We start from the raw sequence: 18,298 nt of genomic DNA, 5'->3' as shown, positions 1-18,298 counted from the left end.
AAATTGGTAAAGGGCCACAAAAAATGTTTCCATTGTGTAATGATAAAAGAAAAAAAAATTTTTTTTAATTAAAAATAAATTTAAAAAATAAATAAACCTTCATGCCACCTTTAACATAGGTCAAGAAAAGTACATTCCCAACATGCTTTTTTACAGAAGCCAAATTCCAGAGCACACATACATCTTTATTTTAAGATTCACCATGTACAACCACCACAAGGAAACATGCAAAAGTTCTGGCACTAAGGGCAGGGAATCGGATGGTGAAACACAGCTCAGCACCCCAAGAGAGAGCTAACACTTCCAGCTAGTTCATCCACAGCAACTCTCCGAGTTTTCCCCTTAATTAATCCAAAAGCAAGAGCTTTTGAATGCAAAAAAACGTTCACGGATGTCTGCTGAAGTGCTCAGAGACACTTTTGAGTTCAGGCTAGACAGACCATCAAGAGCTTCCTCTGCCCTTCACTGTGACAGAAGGTTGTCAACACCAAGGCATTTTCTTTTTTAAGTTTTAAAGCTGAACAATGGATAAGTATGATATGCATCTGTCAGGAGGCAGATTAGTTTACGCACAGTCCCCGATCGTATTCAGAGGGCTCCACTTGAGCAGCCAGACCTACTCTGAGCTGGGAGTCCCAGAATAAGCACCTCTACCCCACCCAGTCGTGCACTTAGGAGGGAAAACGAGACAAGCAGTGGAAGACAGACTCACTTGGTTTTTCTCATATCTCATCTGGCAAGCCGATGCATTACGATCACAGCCGGGCACAGGGTTCAGGGGCCGACACACGTTTATGTAGTATTTCCTCCACGTGACATGTGGCCCAGAGTGGTCCATGGAATACCAGTTTCCTCCACGACCACCTTCAGATTTTGCTAGACTAAAATTTCAAAGCAAAATGTACGCTTTTAAAGACCTTACACATTTCAGTGTGACATTTTACTTCTAAGCAGTTACAGAACTAAAGACATATCAAACGAAGCACGTGCTACCAAACTACATTAGTTGGCTTACCATGACTCACAACGCACCAAGATCACACCTGACCCTCAGTATACTCAGTATGCAACAGACCTTAAAACTGTCTCCCACACCTCTATGTTAACACTCACTGTTTCAAATGACGAAGCTAAAGACAGGCTTTGCTATGGCAAAGACTGGTTGATATCACAAAGGCTACCAGACCATTACAGATGCTCAACTTACCATGGGGTTACAGCCTGACAAGCCCTGAAAATATAGCAAGTCGAAAATGCATTTAACACACCTAACCTATCAAACATCGTAGCTTAGCCTAGCCTACCTTAAACACACTCAGAACACTTACATTAGTCTACAGCTGGGCAAAACATCGAACACAAAGCTTATTTTATGACAGTGTTGACTCTCTCATGAAATTCACTGAACACAGTACAGTGTACAGTACAGTATCAGTTGTTAACTCTCGTGATCGTGTGGCTGACCAGGAGCTGCAGCTTGCTGCTGCTGCCCCACATTGCAAAGCAAAATCGAACAGCATAGGAATCAAAATTCAAAATTTTAACTCCTGTTTCTAATGAACGTGTATTGCTTTTGCACCACTTTAAAGTTGAAAAATCATAAGTCAAACCACCATAAGTTGGGGAGCATCTGTGTTAGAACTCATTCTGCTTAAAATTCCCCATCTCGGTCTTGTACCCCAAGAGCGAACACTCTTACTGTCAGCTCAGTTACACACTCCCTAGCAACGCCTAAGTGATCTCAGCAACTACACCGGACCCAGAACCAGGATGGGCTGACCCCCACCTCACCTGGAGAGATCGTACTGCTCCAACGTGGAGGGGTCAGTCACCACACACTCCAGGGGCTCCTCGGGGCAGGCGTAACTGGTGTACCACCGGAAGTTGTAGGTAGAATTGTCCTCTTCCTATAGCATGACAAGGAGAGAAATGAAGAGGGATGGCAAAAAAAAAAAAAAAAAGAAACATTACCCTAAGCCAGCATTCAGAAAATGACAAGGGCATTGCTTTAAATAAAAACTGTATGAAAATTTACTTTGCCCATCTCCTTTCACTTTGTCAAAGGAACACTGCCCAATAATAAATGAAAATGGAAATTTAGTCTCTCAACTGGGAATGAAGGAAGGTTTTTGATGTTTTCGTATGTTTTGTACCCAAAACCAACAGGGCTATGGGCTATCACCGAGGTATATGGCCCACTGAACAAACAGTTTAAAAAAATGGATACTGCCTATGTACCCCGGCAGACCAAAAAGGATAATTAGGGTGATGATTTGGCCAGGAACCAGACTGACAGTAGCTCTTTTTCTAAAGAAAGGGCCCACAGCAGGTTTGTGTATCTCCAGGAAACACTGCACAGGACGATTCCTACCTGATATTCAGGGAAACCTACTCCAGCGTCTCGATCACAAAGAAAAGTGATAAGTGTGGCTCTGGGTGTGCGCTTTTCATTATTATAGGGCGTACCATCTTTGTAGTTCAACTGGATCATCCCATCATAATATGAAAGCTTAGCATTACTCAGTCCCAAGTTCCAAGTCTTCTTATCACTAAAATGAACACACAGACGTCTCTCAGCAAAGACCCGATAAGCAGAAGCACCAGAGGCTGCGGCTCAAGGGAACAGTCAGCGGGCAGCGCGCAGGCAGCCGGCCGGGCTACGAGCATGGCGCTGCCATGTTAGGGCCTCCAACTGCCTTTCCCACACCCAGTGGGATCCAGACCCACTCTCGGCACTGCTGACTTGAGGCACACCTCACTTCATTTCAATTAACACCACACGGGGTGAAGAGATTGGTACATAAATATCTAAGCACTAAGTGATGCAAAATACACAGAAATAAGGTATCATGTAAATCCAGTCTTCTTTCCCGAGGATGTGGCTCGCTCCTTCTCTGGGAAATGAAACTCCCAGCATCCTTCAGGTTTCAGGCCAGGTCCTCTCCGTGTTCAAACACTTGCCGTAAAGCAGTGATGTTAGGGGAGAAACACACCTATTCTTAAACGTTTGTGAGCACAGAACACCTAAAGATAAACCCCCAACTGGAGAGTTACTTGCCTTTTTGCTACCTGACAGGCTCCTGAGTCTGGCTGACAGGAGTCCACAGACACCGCACCACAAACATTTACGTAAAAGTCATACTTTGTCGTCTCAACTTTATAGGCACCATTTTTCTTTGTGAGAGGTGACAAATCAAAAGAAAACCCTAAGTGAGAATAAAAACAGTAAAAGCACGTAAGGTCAGTCAGAACGTAGTCAACAGGGTGACCTCGCCCCAGGTTCATGGGGAAGAATTCGTCCCAGGAGCTTCCCAGGGGCAGGAAGAAGTGAAGGGGCAGAAAAGCATATGCCCTTCCGGGCACAGAACTGCAGTTACCCACACCCACTGCTCCCCCTCACTGAGTTAACCTAAAACTCTGCTCAAAGCCCAGAGTCTAATAAATAACCAATATATTCAAAGTAGGAGACCCACAAAACAATGGCCTTCTTGAAAAGTCTCTCTGAGGCAGGCTTCTCGGCTAGAACTCACGCGAAAGCCTTTTCAGACAGGATCTATTCCCCCATGGTCCTGAGACTATGCATTCAGCAAACTCACCTCAACAATGAATTGAAGATGCTATTTTCAATATCTCAAATAAGACTCAAAACATCAGGTTTTGGAATATTGATCAAACAAAGCATTAATAAAATTTGAAAGCAGGCTGCCTCTAAAACACTCATAGAAAATGTTTAGGAAAAAAACCTTAAGAGTTCCAAGTGACACTGCACAGCAGAGGCGCTGCTGAGACACACACCTGCCTCGGCATCAAAGACCGTACAATTGTCTCCCTCCGTCTTGGACAGCACGCAGGCGGCAGCTGTGTGCCACTCAAACTCATAGAAGCAACCACTGTCCCCAGACGTCATCAGTACTGGAGCACTTTCCAGATCGCCTGTCAGTGGAGGAAAAAGACTGATCACTAATCCATTTGTTCCTGAAGAACCTTCCCTTATTCTTAAAAACAGATTTGGAAGAGGCAGTGGAAAATGAAGTACAACACACTGAGAGTCCCACATACACTGTCTGATTCCACTCACATGAGGCATCTAGAGTGGTCAAGTCTGCAGAGACAGAAAGTATAACCGTGACTGGCGGGGGCTGGGGGGAGGGAGAAATGGAGAATTGGTGCTTAATGGGCATAGAGGTTCAGTTTGGGAAGATGAAAAAGTTCTGGATATGGACGTGGTGATGGCTGTACAATAGCGTGAATGTACTTAACGCCACTGAACTGTGCACCTAAAAATGGTTAAGATGACTGATTTTATATTATGCATACTTTATTACAATTTTTAAAAAATGACTAAGATAAAAAAAAAAATGACTAAGATGATAAGTATTAGGTCATGTATGTTTTACCACAGTAAAACAAACAAACAAAACTGGTCCTAGCCTTTGACCTTATCCCACAGCAAGGAATTTATCCAAAGGAAACATTTCAGCAGGAGGTAGAGCAAGGACAGGTAATAGCACAATCAGCAACACTGGAAACATGCTTTTAATCTAACAATAGAGAAAATGTCTAAAAATAGTAACACCAGGCCATGTCAACAAGGAAGGCCCTAAAAATTATAAATAGGATTGTGAAACAGAGAAGAGTGTTCACAAAATACCACATTTTGAGGAAAATTAAACTGTGTGATGTGCAGGCTGAGTATCCCTTACTGGAAATGCTTGGGACCAGCAGTATTTCAGATTTCAGATTTTTTTGCATTTTGGAATATTTGCATTAGACTTACTGGTCGAGCAACCCAAATCCAAAAATATGAAATTTGAAATGCTCCAGTGAACATTTTCTTTGAACGAGATTGTTGGTGCTCCAGAAGTTCCAGATTTTGGAGCATTTCAGATTTCAAATTTTCGGACTTGGGATGTTCAACCCATACTAGAGGTCTTCAAACAGTTCATGAAAAGATTCATATTAACTTTTAATCCTATTTTTCCACAAACTTTTTGAAGTATCCTCGTATATATATTTTGAGTCAGTAAAAACAACGTAAATACAAAGGCAAGTAAAAACGAACATTGTGTCTAAATGGTGAGATCACAGGCAACATTTTAAAACCATTTATGATTTCTCCCCCCTTGGAGGAAGTTAAGCAGCCTGCATGACTGACCCCATATCAGTCCTAAGGAAGAGGAAGCCATGCTAAGATTCACAACACATTTGCAAAATTACAACACAACTCCCTTTTGACACTATATGGTTTCTCCATTTCTGGATTGGTTCTGGGCCGGGGGGATGGGGGGAAATCCAACTGACCCATCTCCCATCACCAAAGATTCTGGAACCTAAGTGTTCAGCACACCCTTTCCTATCTGATCACCTTGGCAGTGGCCGAGGAAGAGTAGAGAAATAAAGTATACAGGCACACCTGTGGCAAAAGCCACTAAAACATTTCTTTTTTAAAAAATTTGTACCTGGCTTGCACACAAGTGTGATATTAGTTTTTATTTTCTTGTCCACACCACAAACATCACCATCTGAATAAGAGAGTTGAATGTTTCCTTTCTCTTTTGTGGGAGGAGAGACAAATTTTCCCAGATTTTTACTTCTGTTCTTATCTGGAAAAGAGAAGGGGGATGGGGGACAGAAGACATGTTTAAAAGTGATCATGACACAGACAAAGAGGTTCAAAAATCAGCCAAAACCCAGCCGTGCACCAAGGCCCCTCCTCCAGCCCGCCTAACCCAGCTGAGATGGTTAATGGGTTTTCTTGAGTGATGCATTTGGCTGGGCGGTCACAGCCATATTGAGGACTCAAGGCCACTCCCAGGCTTAGCAGGAAAGTGCCACGAATGACACACAACGTCCTCCAAGCACGAGACAGAATGGCCAGCGTGTGTGTCATGACCATCTGTGAAGTAACACTATCCTCTATTTTCAGGGCCTCAGCTACCCCGAGACACAAGGTCTTTTGAAAGCAGGCCCACGGAGTAAAAGTCTGTCTCATGACCAAAGCAGAAACTAACTAAACCTGCTCAGCAACCCAGGCAGGTGGCCACTTAGTTCTTGCTTCAGTTGCTTTTCTATAAAGTATTAAAACTCTGTCCCCAAGTCCTTCTTAATGAAGACATGGAGGTGTCTGAACCTGCTTTTGAAGACACACCACCAATTCTGAATACAGAGTAATTCCTAAAATCTAACCAAGGCTTGCAATTCCTTATCAAATGTTTATAACAGATTCTCATGACCCATCACCTGGAATTTTCAAGGTGTGTCTTAAATGACAACAACTAATGTGCTAAATATCTATATCAAATTGAGAAGTCTCTGTATGACAACTCAGGACCAAAATAATTAAAAAGAAGCTAAGGGTATAATACTCTTATACAAAGGCTACGACTGAGATTCCACCACCCTTAACGTCATAATAACTTTTGAACAATTTCGGGCAGTAAAGTTGTTTAAAAAAATCAAAATCAGGGCCGGCCCATGGCTCACTTGGGAGAGCATGGTGCTGACAACACCAAGTCAAGGGTTAAGTCTCCCTTACCGGTCATCTTTAAAATAAATAAATAAATAAATAAATAAATTGAAATCAGTTTTATGCAGTACTGGCAATGTTACTCTTCAGGTTACAAAATGAAAAGATGGTAAAATATTTTCCAATGTGGTTTTTTCTGTTCCCAGTTATGGCTTTGGCCAACTTCAGGATTTCAAAGTGCACCAAGCAGTCACCGATATTTGAGACATTAAAATCTTTCTCTTTATCATCTTTTATATGTTGAACCCAGAAAGAGGGGGCTTAGATACACCACAGAAGGATTTTCCAATTCACTCCAAACTGGATACAACCCAGTTCTGCACGCCTTTAGGGCAACAGTCCCTGGGAGCGTCCCTTAGGCTCAGCTCACCTACTGCACACACAGCAGCATCTTCAGGACAGCCTATGGCCTTGCCTTTCTGCAGCACTCTGTGACAGATGTTAATGAAAAAATGCTTCTTTTCTGTTTCTGTCTCGCTGCCATCCACGGCTTCCCAATTCTGTTCCGATTCTGTAACAACAACAAATTTCTCTTAGCCAAAGGCAATGGTTATTCTCTGTGAGTGACATCATAAATGTAAATTAAGCCAAAGATCAAGAACCCAAAGTCACTAAGCATTCGGTCACTAAATTCCCCAGAACCAGCAGAACAGCATGGCACTGATAATGCACCTGCTTCAAACCCCTGGGAAGGCCCACATAGCTGAAAGGAGCTGTGACCTCTCACACATACACAAACGGAGAGCAGCACATGGGCTAGGAGCCATGGAAGGCAAACGAGGTGGATATGGTCGCTGAACTCACCAGGCTCACAAGCCAGCAGAGTGAACAGACACTGATCAGAAACCTCCAGGAGGCAGTGCTAAGAGCACAAAAGCAAACCATCCCACAAACAGTCACTGAAGGAATAAACTAGAATTGTGTGTGAAAGAGGAGGTAAAGGTAGAAAAATATATGTTCTTATTTGAAAACGCTCTTTCTGCAGGTGGGGGACTGGGGTTTAGAAGGCAAAAACCCAAAGCTCATCAGTGGTAATGCAGTACTTTTGTAGGACTACATTCCCACATCAACAGCCTAAAAGAAACCATACAACACTGTGCACGTAAACAAGGACCTGCCCTAAATGCTGAAAGTTTGTGTTGAAGATGGTAAAGTCATAAAAGGGAGACTTTAAGCAGCAGGAAAGGACATCAGCTCTCACCTCAGCTTCCTTAGGGTGATCTACATGCAAATGCTAGAGAAAGACTACAGATTCCTGGAGAACCAGAGCTGTGTCAGGAAGTGTGAGTAAGTGTGTCTCTGCATCCCCCACAGACCCTATGTTGTGTCTCATACATAGTGATGTTATTTAAAAAAAAAAAAAAAAAAAAAAAGTTTACTCGAGGTATGTAATAACAGCCACTGAGCTTACTCTAAGAAACTCAGGTCTGGAGAACAACTTGCTCCGGCAAACACTGTTGGAGGCAGCAACACGAGCCTCCGACCAGGTCTCTGATTCTGAGACTGGAGCTCTTTCCACTTCCTAGACAGCCAATCTCTTCATCAGCACAAATGCACCGGAATTTAAGCAAGGCACCATCCCCAACAGCGTAGAGGACGTTTACCTCCTAGAGTACAGAGCATTTACTGCCAAGACAACTCATTAACATACGGCATTTATGTGGAGCTACTGTGTCCCATGTTCAAAGGAAAGCTCTCAAACATTCCACAAAATACAAACTCCTCCTTCAAACATTGTGCTTTCCAGACCAGATGGGACTCAAAAGACATGAGTGACAGTCCTGTTGTAGCTGGTAACTATGCAACTCTATGCAAGTCCTTAGGTGAGATCTCCCCCTTACAGACACGCGACCGGCTTCTATGTACCTAATTCTAGGGCTGCTAAAACAATAAAACCAGAAATCCCTCCGCAAGATCAGGTTATCCCTGTTAGAAGCTCCCATTATTATTCTGTCTTCTCTGTTTCCTGCTAAATTCCAAGCCCCATGAGGGCAGGGCTTGTGCTGTCAGGATCACTGCTGTATCCCCAGGCCATTGTCTGCCCTGTCCTGCTACATAGTGGTAAGATAAGCCCGAGGTAATCCAACTAGAAAACAATAAGGCTGATCTCAAGTTCAGGTATTTCACTTCTCAATTCAACCACTCCTTGTAATAATTCGTATTGCTACGTGAGAAGGGAAAAAGAGCCATCATACAAGTAGATGAAATTGAAGAAAATAGTAACAGCATTTCCAAAAGTATTCCTGGGAAACTGTCGCATGAGTAAACAGACTGAGATGCTCATGGCAAGGACAGCGCTACCTGAGTGGCGAACCAGCATGGACAGGTCGTAGTGCTTCTTCCCGTCGGTGGCGCTGCAGAGGAGGTCTTCCTTCTCTTTGATGCAGGCGTGCTTCGTGTCCCAGGTGAAGAAGTAGGTGCAATCCACCTCTCCAGTGAATACAGGAGTCCCTGTCCCATTGTTTCCTGTACAATTGGAAGGGAAATATAAAACTCGATTTTGTGACCAAAACCGAGGAATGTCTATGGAAGACGGGAAGAAACAGTAAACAGGACGAATGCCAATGTCCAGTTAAAAATTCAAGTCCAGATTTTTAGAGACCCTCAGGCTCAGAGATTAGAGTGGCTTCTATTAAGTTTCAGACACTCAAATGTAAGCCCCGGCTGGCAGGCTGGCAGGCCTGCGTCCCTTTCATCTTGGTAGAGTGGTATCAAGTAGGCCGGAGAGAAAGCTGTTCACAACACACTCAACTAGGAGATGAAAAGAGGACGAACAAGGACTGCGGGAGGAGAGCGACACGGCAGGCCCCTGCTGCTTCCCGGGCTGTGGCCAGCCTCCGACAGACTCATGAACATCTCTGGGTAAGACCAGGGACCCACCAAAACCAGGGCAGAGACCAGGGCTCTGGTTCCGAGAGTGCCACTACCTTTATGATGTGACTGTGAGCAAGACAAGTGCCCTGGGACTCATCCCTAACGTGAAAGCAGAAGAATATAGAACATTTACAGCTTTCCCAGCTGCACCGTGCTGTCTACACCAACCCCGCAACATCAGAGGCACCCCTGCAAACGCTGCCAGCGCCCTGTGACTTCGCCGATACACCCTGCTCAAATCAAGACTCCTCCTCTTCCACCATCCAGAGTGGGCCCCACAGATTTCCCCTCTGTTGGCCGCAACAGTTCAGCTCTACCCTGAAAACCAGCTCCTCATGGGCCGCTTCCCCATTCCATGCAGCCTGGGATTCTGAAAACTTTGTTGACTTTACCCTCTCAGGAAATACTATCCCTTCGCCTTCCCAGGATGGTGGGCCGCTGGCACAAAGCTCCTTTTTCCACCCCTTGACGGTTTAATAAATAATCCTTGTCTGGACCTCCCACGTGATTAGCCTCTTTGACGTCTGCTGTCCTGAGTTGTTGAATGTGCTAAGGGAAAGGGAAATGAGATTTCTGTACCAAGGGCAAATGATGTTTCAATTGCAATCTCTATTAAATCTTTAATATCATAATCAGTATAATTATAATACTAGCAACAGCAGCTAACCTATACCGAGCCCGATCTGACTCAAGCACTGAGCTGAACATCTCTGCTACATAAGGGTTAGCTACACAAAAACAGGCTCTGTTTTAAGTACCTTACACATATTAATGTTTTTGAGCTTCAAAACCCAATGGCATAGGTACAATATTGGCCCCACTTTGTAGATTTATGGTGGCCAAATAATTTGCCTATGGTTTCATAGCTAGAAAATAGGGGAGCTGGGAATCAAACCCAGATGGTCCAACCCCAAAGCCAAGCTCATAACCACGAGGCAAGACCTCCCCACTGTACTGTGGGGTTTTTTTTCTATTTTTCTTTTTATTTTTCCATTTTGTTTGGTCGGCTGGTTTTGTTTTGCTTTTAAATAAGCACTTTAAGCCATTCTCTTCCTTCCCCATCGCCCCAAGCTGGGACCATCAAGCTCTACCTGTGAACTAACTCGGTAGCTCATTCAACTCTTTTCAGCTCACCCACATAGTTAACATGCAGTTTAATCCTACTGGATTCACATTTCACTGTTTGCAAAAGATCTGTGTTTCTGCAAATTGGAAGCATTCACTGTGTTTGTCTTTTACCAGAGAAATAGTCCTAGCACTCATCCCTGCTTTTGAGCTGGTTTTGCATGACATTCACTAATGATCTACAAGGAGGTTCCATTTTAAATAACCGTCAGGATGTGTCTCCCTTGTATTCTTATTCTGTTCCTCAAAGAGTTTTAGCAGAATAGTAAGCTAAAATCCCCTCTTCCAAACAACTTTGGTTTCTTTTCAAACATAATGGGCTTTGCCTTCAGGGACCACTATTCTTGGGGCCTATGGTTTCTGTCCTTCCATCAACAGATTAGCATTAGCTTTTCACAACCTTTCCCTCACCCACACAAATCCCCAGCGCCTGCCTCGCTGCCCAGGCTCCAGTTTATTCCTCATCCACCACCTGAGTGGCCTCCTGGTCCCTGGATTCCATGACCAGCTAAAAGGGAAGGGAAGTTTTCCAGTGGAACCGAGGAGCTCTCTGCTACCAATTACCAAACTGGTTTAACTTTCCCTCTAAACTCCATTTTCCAGCCTCCCTTGCCTTTGAGGCTGGGTCAAGTGACTTAGTTCTGGCTCGTTTATCTTATTTTGTTTCTTTGACAGCTGACTGACACAGGGATCAAACCCTGGACCCCAGTGTTATCAGCACCACACTCTAACCAACTGAGCTAACCACCCAGCCCCAGCCCACTAAAAAAAAAAAAAGAAGTGTTGTTCCCATTCTGCAGAGACCATGGAGGCCAAGTCTACACATGGCAGCAGCATGAGATGGAAAGAGCGTAGGACCCTCAGTGACCACGTGGAGCAGAAACTCACCTCTTGCCCCATCCTCACTGACCCACACTGAACTTAATAAACCTTTAATGTACAGAGCCACTTATATTTGCGGGTAGTTTTTTATTAGCTTATCCTGTTTTACTCTTCCTCAAAAATTACCTAATGTCCTTATTCTACAGGATCACTGACAATAAGACATGGCTTTACAGCAAACTAGGTGTAAGTTATTGAAACAAATGGTAAAAAACATTATGACCAAAAGAATAAATGTATGTACCTTGTGTCTTGAAAATGCATGAACCTTAGATTCATAGGTGTAAGTAATTCCTGGAGATCCAATTTAAACTATAAACCACATTACATTATATTACATGGCCAACTAACACCCATTCACATTGAAAAATACGTTATTATGTCTAACCAATAAACACAGACTCCATCAAGGAAGGGATTTTCTCTAAAAACTCTAAACTTTAATTTGAACAAAATAATAATAAGATAGTTTTACAGTACGTAGTTTGCTCCAAAGTTTGGAGTACTGAATCACAGAGATGGAAGGAATCATAAATATTTCATAACCCAACTCCTGCTTGAGAGGCTCAAAACACCCCCACCAAACACCTAACACCTCTTTGTCCCCGCTCCTTATTACAATACTAATGAAAACAGCCAAGTAAAACGTGGATTTTTCAATACTGGGATATCGTTGTTGATTTGTCAGGTACAGTGATGGTACCAAGGCTACATAAAAGAACGTTCTTCCTTGGCATCAGCTGGAGTGACGGGATCCAACAATGAGAAACAGTTTATGGGAAGCAAATTTGGCAAAACACTAATGGCTGTAAGAGTGGTGGGGATATATTTTCATTACAGTATTCTTTCTACTGCTATGTTTGAAAATGTTTTTACTAAAAAGGAAAAAAAAAAAAAAAGGCTCTCAGCTTTCTTTTTTCAAGTCTCAGGCTATCTGGGTTTTAGCTTTCCAGGCCTGATTCTTCACCGTCCACACCCCTCCCTGTGAGTCCCCAACTCCATGCCCTTCTCATGTTCTCCGGGGTCATCCAGATCTTTCTGGATCATTATTCTATCCTCCCAGCATCCCTGAATGAGGTCAGCACACTCTCAAAGATCTTGGCCAAGTCACTAATAAAAAGCCCTGAACAGAAAAGGGACAATGGAGGTAATGACAAGGTTGGAGGAAGACGTGGACCACGAAGTCAGCCGACAGCAGAACAAGCCAGGCCACAGGGGTCCGGGAGAGCCGACGTAGGCACCACAGCCGCTGGAACCATGCACCTGAGGAGCTGGGGACACGGAGTGAGAAGCAGCTGTATTTCCCAGGGACTGGGACGCAGTGCAGGAGGGTGTCATTCAGAATCCAGCGAGGGTCTTCTAGAGCAGGCTGAGAAGACGTGAGGAGGATGGAAGAGAGATGACGAGCCCGAGGAGGGGCAGGGAGTGGCCCAACCAGACGGCACATGTGTCCGAAGCCCACACTGATATTTCTTATTCACTGATCAGATGCATGTCACACCCCTGCTGAAAATCCTTGGGCCTTCACATTGATGCCCAGATAAAGCCCGGCTCCTCCACAGGTCACACGAGCTCTTCACGACACAGCTCCACTCACCTTTCTGGGGCCATCTTTGGCCACGTTCTCAATTCTCAACCTGCTCACAGCTACTCATGTGCATGTCTTTGAAAGCCATGAGCCCCGTCCCCACAGCCACCCCCTGTCTTCACTGCCTGACCCCTGTGGCTACCCCAGACCCCAGCCCAGGCTGCCTTCAGCACCTCCCTCCTGGTAAGGGCTGAGTGACAATCCATGGCAGCAGCTCCATGACAGCATGCTTTACCCTGTACCTCAGTCCTGCGAATGCCTGGAGAGTCTCTGTCACCATGGCACCCTCAGGCCTCACAGGGCAGGAGCAAAAAGGTACTTAAAAAATGTGTGTACTGTGAAAGCGTCTTCAATGAAAGGAGCCAGCAAACAGATTCCAATGGAAGAGCAAAGCCACATGCGGGAGTCAGGAGGGCTGAAGGGCAACAGTGGATCCTGAGAACACACGTGGCCCTGAGGGCAGGTGCAAGGACAAAGAGACAGCCCTGCCCTGCCCCAGGCGCTCAGAGCTCAGCACTGCTTTCACACTGACGCCTGACCGTCTACCCAGTGCTTCGTGACCCGGGCTTCGGCTCACGTCCCGCGCAGCTGCCTCTCCTGGGTCCTGCAGTGAATCATGTAGGAACCTGCCCGTGACCAAACTGTCCAAAGCTCTGCCATAGAAACATACAAAACAAACAGAAGGGACAGCCAGAAAGACCCCCAGGGGCAGGGCAGCCACGTGTGCTTGGACTGGTTGTACAGAGAGGGCTGGAAACCAGGCCCAGCTCCAGGATGAGAGCTCTGTGCAGAGGCTGTAGGCTCTTGGAGGCGCCTGGGGCCTCAGCCTGGGGGCAACACATGGAACGGACCTCTGTTGATAATGGAACTCTTTGCCTCTCTACAGATGCAAGCTCGCCTACAATATTCCAGATACCATCAGCAGCAAGGTTTTTTGAAATGCCAGTACCTTGGTGCCTCAAGGACGCTTCTTTTTGTTTGTTTGTTTGTTTGTCTTTTGTTTTTTCTGACTGGTAAGGGGATCGCAACCCTCGGCACGGTGTGGTCCGCACCACGCTCAGCCAGTGAGCGCACCAGCCACCCCCATATAGGATTCAAACCTGTGGCCTCGGCGCTACCAGTGCTGCACTCTCCCGAGTGAGCCATGGGGCCGGCCCCAAGGACGCTTCTTCTAATCACTAGGAGAAAGCCATGCCTTCAGCTTAAATTTGCCCAGTGACATCTTGAGACCCCCAAATCCAAACTCTACCAAAAGGCCACTGCTCTGCAAAAAGGGTTACCTTGTCACTCATTACATAAAAGAAGAGGCCACCATTCAAAGTTGGTGAATAAACCCACCTCTGCTGCATCCGTCCTTGCTTTAGTGTGCGCCAGAATTCAAGACAGAAACCCTTTCCCAGCAAGCCCAGTGCTGGGCCCACTCCCAAAATAAACAGAGAGCAGAGGAAAATGGAAACAGGATGTGTGTGTCTTTGGAGGAGCGGGGGTGGGGAGGGTGTTACTCCAACTGTAAAACTTAGTCTGGGGGGCTAGAGGCGGCCAGGACTGAAGAAGCACATCTGACCGCTCCACTCAGCGGTCCACTTCCGAGAACGCACATGCACGCACACACACGCACACGCACCCACTGATGCAGAGAGTCGGGAGTAAGCCCCAGTACACACTCACCTGCATTTTTATTGCAGGCCAGGACTGAAGAAGCACATCTGACCGCTCCACTCAGCGGTCCACTTCCGAGAACGCACATGCACGCACACACACGCACACGTACCCACTGATGCAGAGAGTCGGGAGTAAGCCCCAGTACACACTCACCTGCATTTTTATTGCACTCAAAGTTTATGACGCTCATCCGCTGGAAGCCTGAGCTGCATTCATCGCCTCCAAAATATATCAAGGTGAGGTCTCCGTCAGAGTATCTGGATTTGTGTGAATATACAGACATGTTTGATAGAACGAAGGAAAAAACTTGAATTTTTTAAAATGTCTACATTGAGCCTTTTGCATACCATCAGCAAATCACTACTGACATAAAACAGCAAGCTCTCCAGCCCGCTGGAGGAACATGTCTAAAGGAAATGAGTTCCAAATGTACAGGCTGCTTGTCCTCTGGCTTCCAAGTAAGAACTGATGGGAAGAAAATGCTGCAGGCTGAGCTACGAGCATGAAGACTCCTCTTGCCCCCACCTCTGAACCTTGTACAAAATAAATACTGTCCACGAATCTGACAACCTTTTTTAGCAATTGTCATAAACACAGTCTTACTGAGGAACCCCGGGCAATACTCATTTTCAGAAAACTGCACTTTCCCGCTGCTTTTGTGAAGCTAACCACCAAGGTAAGGGTCACAAGAATTGTGCCGAGCGCATATTTTTAGTTGCTAAAGACGTTTGTATAATGCTAACAGCATTTCAGATTCTCAAATGGACAGAAAAAAAATCAAAACTCCTCAAAAACATAAATTTTAAAATATAAAAGCCTAGGCTGGCCGGTTAGCTCAGTTCGTTAGAGCACGGTGTTATAACGCCAAGGTCAAGGGTTTGAATCCCTGTACCGGCCAGCTGCCAAAAATAAATAAATACAAAAGCCGTATCAACTGTAAACTAAATAATTTTCCTTCGGTATGGTTCCTTACAAACAATAGCTTTATAAAGCGAACAGTTCTAACAGAAGCACTATTATTGTAAAGCCAGGAAAAACATCCAGCTGCTAAGTGACAAATGGCAACTGGCCTGAGTCCAAGAGGAAGGAAGGCTGGCTTAACTGATTTTCCTGAACTTTACGGAAAATGGTAGGAAGAAGACGACTAGAAGTGTGAGTTATGGTTCACAAGAATATATACAATGCACTCGAAAACTGCGCGGAAGCCGCATACACACCGCAGGGTTTGGTTCTGGTATCTTCCTGCTACTTTGACTTGAGTGGAATCGCTCTTTTCCACTTGGCAAACCGCAGCTTCTTTCTTATTACAGATCTGTGCTACAGTTTCCCCACAGACGTTCATATAAAAAAGATATTCTTTTCCATCCGAAGTATAGTGCAAACCTGAAGAAAGGGAAATAAATGAGAAGAGGCTTTCTTCCATCCGTAGGAATTGGAAAGTTACTGCATTATTTTAGCCAAACCCAAAACTGGCCCAAATGACGGTTCTTTCCACCCCAGCAGCATGGACTGCCTCAGCCCCTACTGTTCTGTTCCCCTCTCCCGTGTCCTTTCTTTCTAAGCAGCACTAGGAAGCAGGGCAGAGCAGAAGGTGCCCACTTACCTCTGTCCTGGGCGAGTGGGCGGAGGTCAACGGTGATATCGTGCTGCTCACTGCTCAAAGAACAGGTTTTACTTTCTAGGTAATCTCTGTGGCAGGCATACTCAGTAATCCACTCAATTTCGTAGCGGCAATTGGATTTAGCAGTGAGTTTGGGAATGGTACCCTATGAGGAACAATTTGAAAGGAACAAAATAAAAATTTTTTAATGCAGCTTAAATGCAGATTTTCTAAGCTTCTTCTGAAACATTAAAGAGGTCTTGGGATTTTACATTTTTCTGTTCCCGTTTTGTGAATCATAATTGCCCCTAACACATTTTGATTATATGACTTCACTCCATTTATTTTTACTTTTTTTTTTTATTAACTTTTTTTCACTTTTATTTTTTTCCATTTGAATTACAACAACTCCGTTTCCTTTCTGGTCACCTTCAGAGCAACACTCGAGCTTCAACCAGTGAACCCACCCTGAGCTCTGCGTCATTTGGCCATCATTATGACCTTGGCAAGCGGTGATGAGTCAGGATGGCACCTGGTCCATTCATTCTCTCCATGAGAGGTGCCGAGTGAACACTGGCAGGTGTGTACACACCCAAGAGACTGTCCACAACCCCTTTCCTAAGACTGACAAAGGGGTCTTGGGCACCACCTCTTCTGTACTCAAATCTGCTCCTGGGTAAAGCCCCAGCATCACCCATCCGCAAACCCAGATTCTGCCATTTTGCTGCCAGAGAACTGCTTTTACAAACTGGGAGCTCTGACGCTTGTCTCTGTTGTCAACTGTGAAGGGTGCTGATGAGGTCACACCACTCATTAGAGTACTACTGCCGTCTTTTCAATTATCCTTGAGAGGAATGTCTTACTGGCCTTATTACCAGGAATAGTTGTGCTGCTTCTAGGCACCATTCATTCCCTAAATATTTACTGAGTACCTACTACGTGCCAGGCACAGTGCTAAGTACAGGGTTTACAAATAGGTCACACAATTAGTAAGCTGCAGAGGTGTGAGACCAATCCTCTGCTGTCTGACTCAGAACCACGCATTTCTCAGCTCGGCTCAGCGCCGTCTGACATAAAGCGATGCAGAGCTGAGTGCTACATGAGGGAAGCCAGACACAAGCAGCCACGGACTGTATGACTGCATTTATATGAAATGTCCAGAAAAGGCAAATCTGTAGAGACAGAAAATAGACTTGCAGTTGCCAGGGCTGGGGGTGGGAATGGGAAGAGACTGCTAATAGGCATAATGTTTCTTTGGGGGGCGGTAACAGAAACATTCTAAAATTGAATTGTAGCAATAGTTGCACAATTCTGTAAATATACTAACAACCATTGAATTGTGCTTAAAACAGGTAAATTTTACAGTATGTAAATGCAATAAAGCTTTTAAAAAATATTGGTATGACAAGGTAAATGCTTACGACTTATCAGCTCCTAAAAGCATTCAATGTGCCAACGTAAATGCTTAAATAAACCTTCCAAGTATTACAGTATCCAAACTCATTTAACACAAGTTCTGCCCAGTAAACAGTTAAGCTCGAAATGAAGCTTCTAGACCCACTAATAACAAATTAGCCTCCTCTTCCAACACCAAGAAATGCCTCGAACCCCGAGGAAAAAAAAGGAAGGAAACTCCTGATTCTCTTAATTGTCTCAGTGTAAAATTATTCTTACCAAATACAAAACAAATAAAAAATGAAAATCCTAAAACCACTACCAGCTTAGAACGTATCACCAGGCTTAAAAGATTTCAATTCACATCTGTAAGTACAAATGGAAAGTATAAATAAATATTCCTCAACATTCACATTCAGAACTAACGTCGGCCCATCGGTCCTCGTTAAGCTGAGGGCACATGGATGTGGAAGTCCAGGGACATAAAGTCGAAAGCTGAGCCTGGAGTGCACTTTTGTCTCCCTATCCCCCACACACAAAACAGGCCAGCTGCCAGCCTGAAATCAGAGCAAATTCCACATTTGCTGGGGGGAGGGGAGTGTGGTTCTCTAGTGAAAGAATTCAGCCCCCCCCCCCCCCCCCCCCC

At 44.8% G+C, this 18,298-nt stretch overlaps 1 protein-coding gene across 1 annotated transcript in view; it reads right to left on the bottom strand.

Annotated features, from left to right (window-relative positions):
• Positions 1–18,298, bottom strand: part of IGF2R (insulin-like growth factor 2 receptor) — an 85,241-nt gene that overhangs the window by 43,789 nt on the left and 23,154 nt on the right. The window contains exons 8-18 of the mRNA XM_008586758.1: positions 16,261–16,423; positions 15,875–16,040; positions 14,811–14,914; positions 8,828–8,992; positions 6,897–7,037; positions 5,460–5,603; positions 3,796–3,933; positions 3,059–3,206; positions 2,372–2,549; positions 1,792–1,907; positions 713–881 (exon numbers count right to left, since the gene is read on the bottom strand). Of these exons, the coding sequence (XP_008584980.1) occupies positions 713–881; positions 1,792–1,907; positions 2,372–2,549; positions 3,059–3,206; positions 3,796–3,933; positions 5,460–5,603; positions 6,897–7,037; positions 8,828–8,992; positions 14,811–14,914; positions 15,875–16,040; positions 16,261–16,423 (1,632 nt within the window). The remainder of the gene's footprint in view (positions 1–712; positions 882–1,791; positions 1,908–2,371; positions 2,550–3,058; positions 3,207–3,795; positions 3,934–5,459; positions 5,604–6,896; positions 7,038–8,827; positions 8,993–14,810; positions 14,915–15,874; positions 16,041–16,260; positions 16,424–18,298) is intronic.

Source organism: Galeopterus variegatus, unplaced genomic scaffold (assembly GCF_000696425.1).
Source record: "Galeopterus variegatus unplaced genomic scaffold, G_variegatus-3.0.2 Scaffold4103, whole genome shotgun sequence".
NCBI lineage: Eukaryota > Metazoa > Chordata > Mammalia > Dermoptera > Cynocephalidae > Galeopterus > Galeopterus variegatus.
This window is presented reverse-complemented; position numbering and strand designations above follow the sequence as displayed.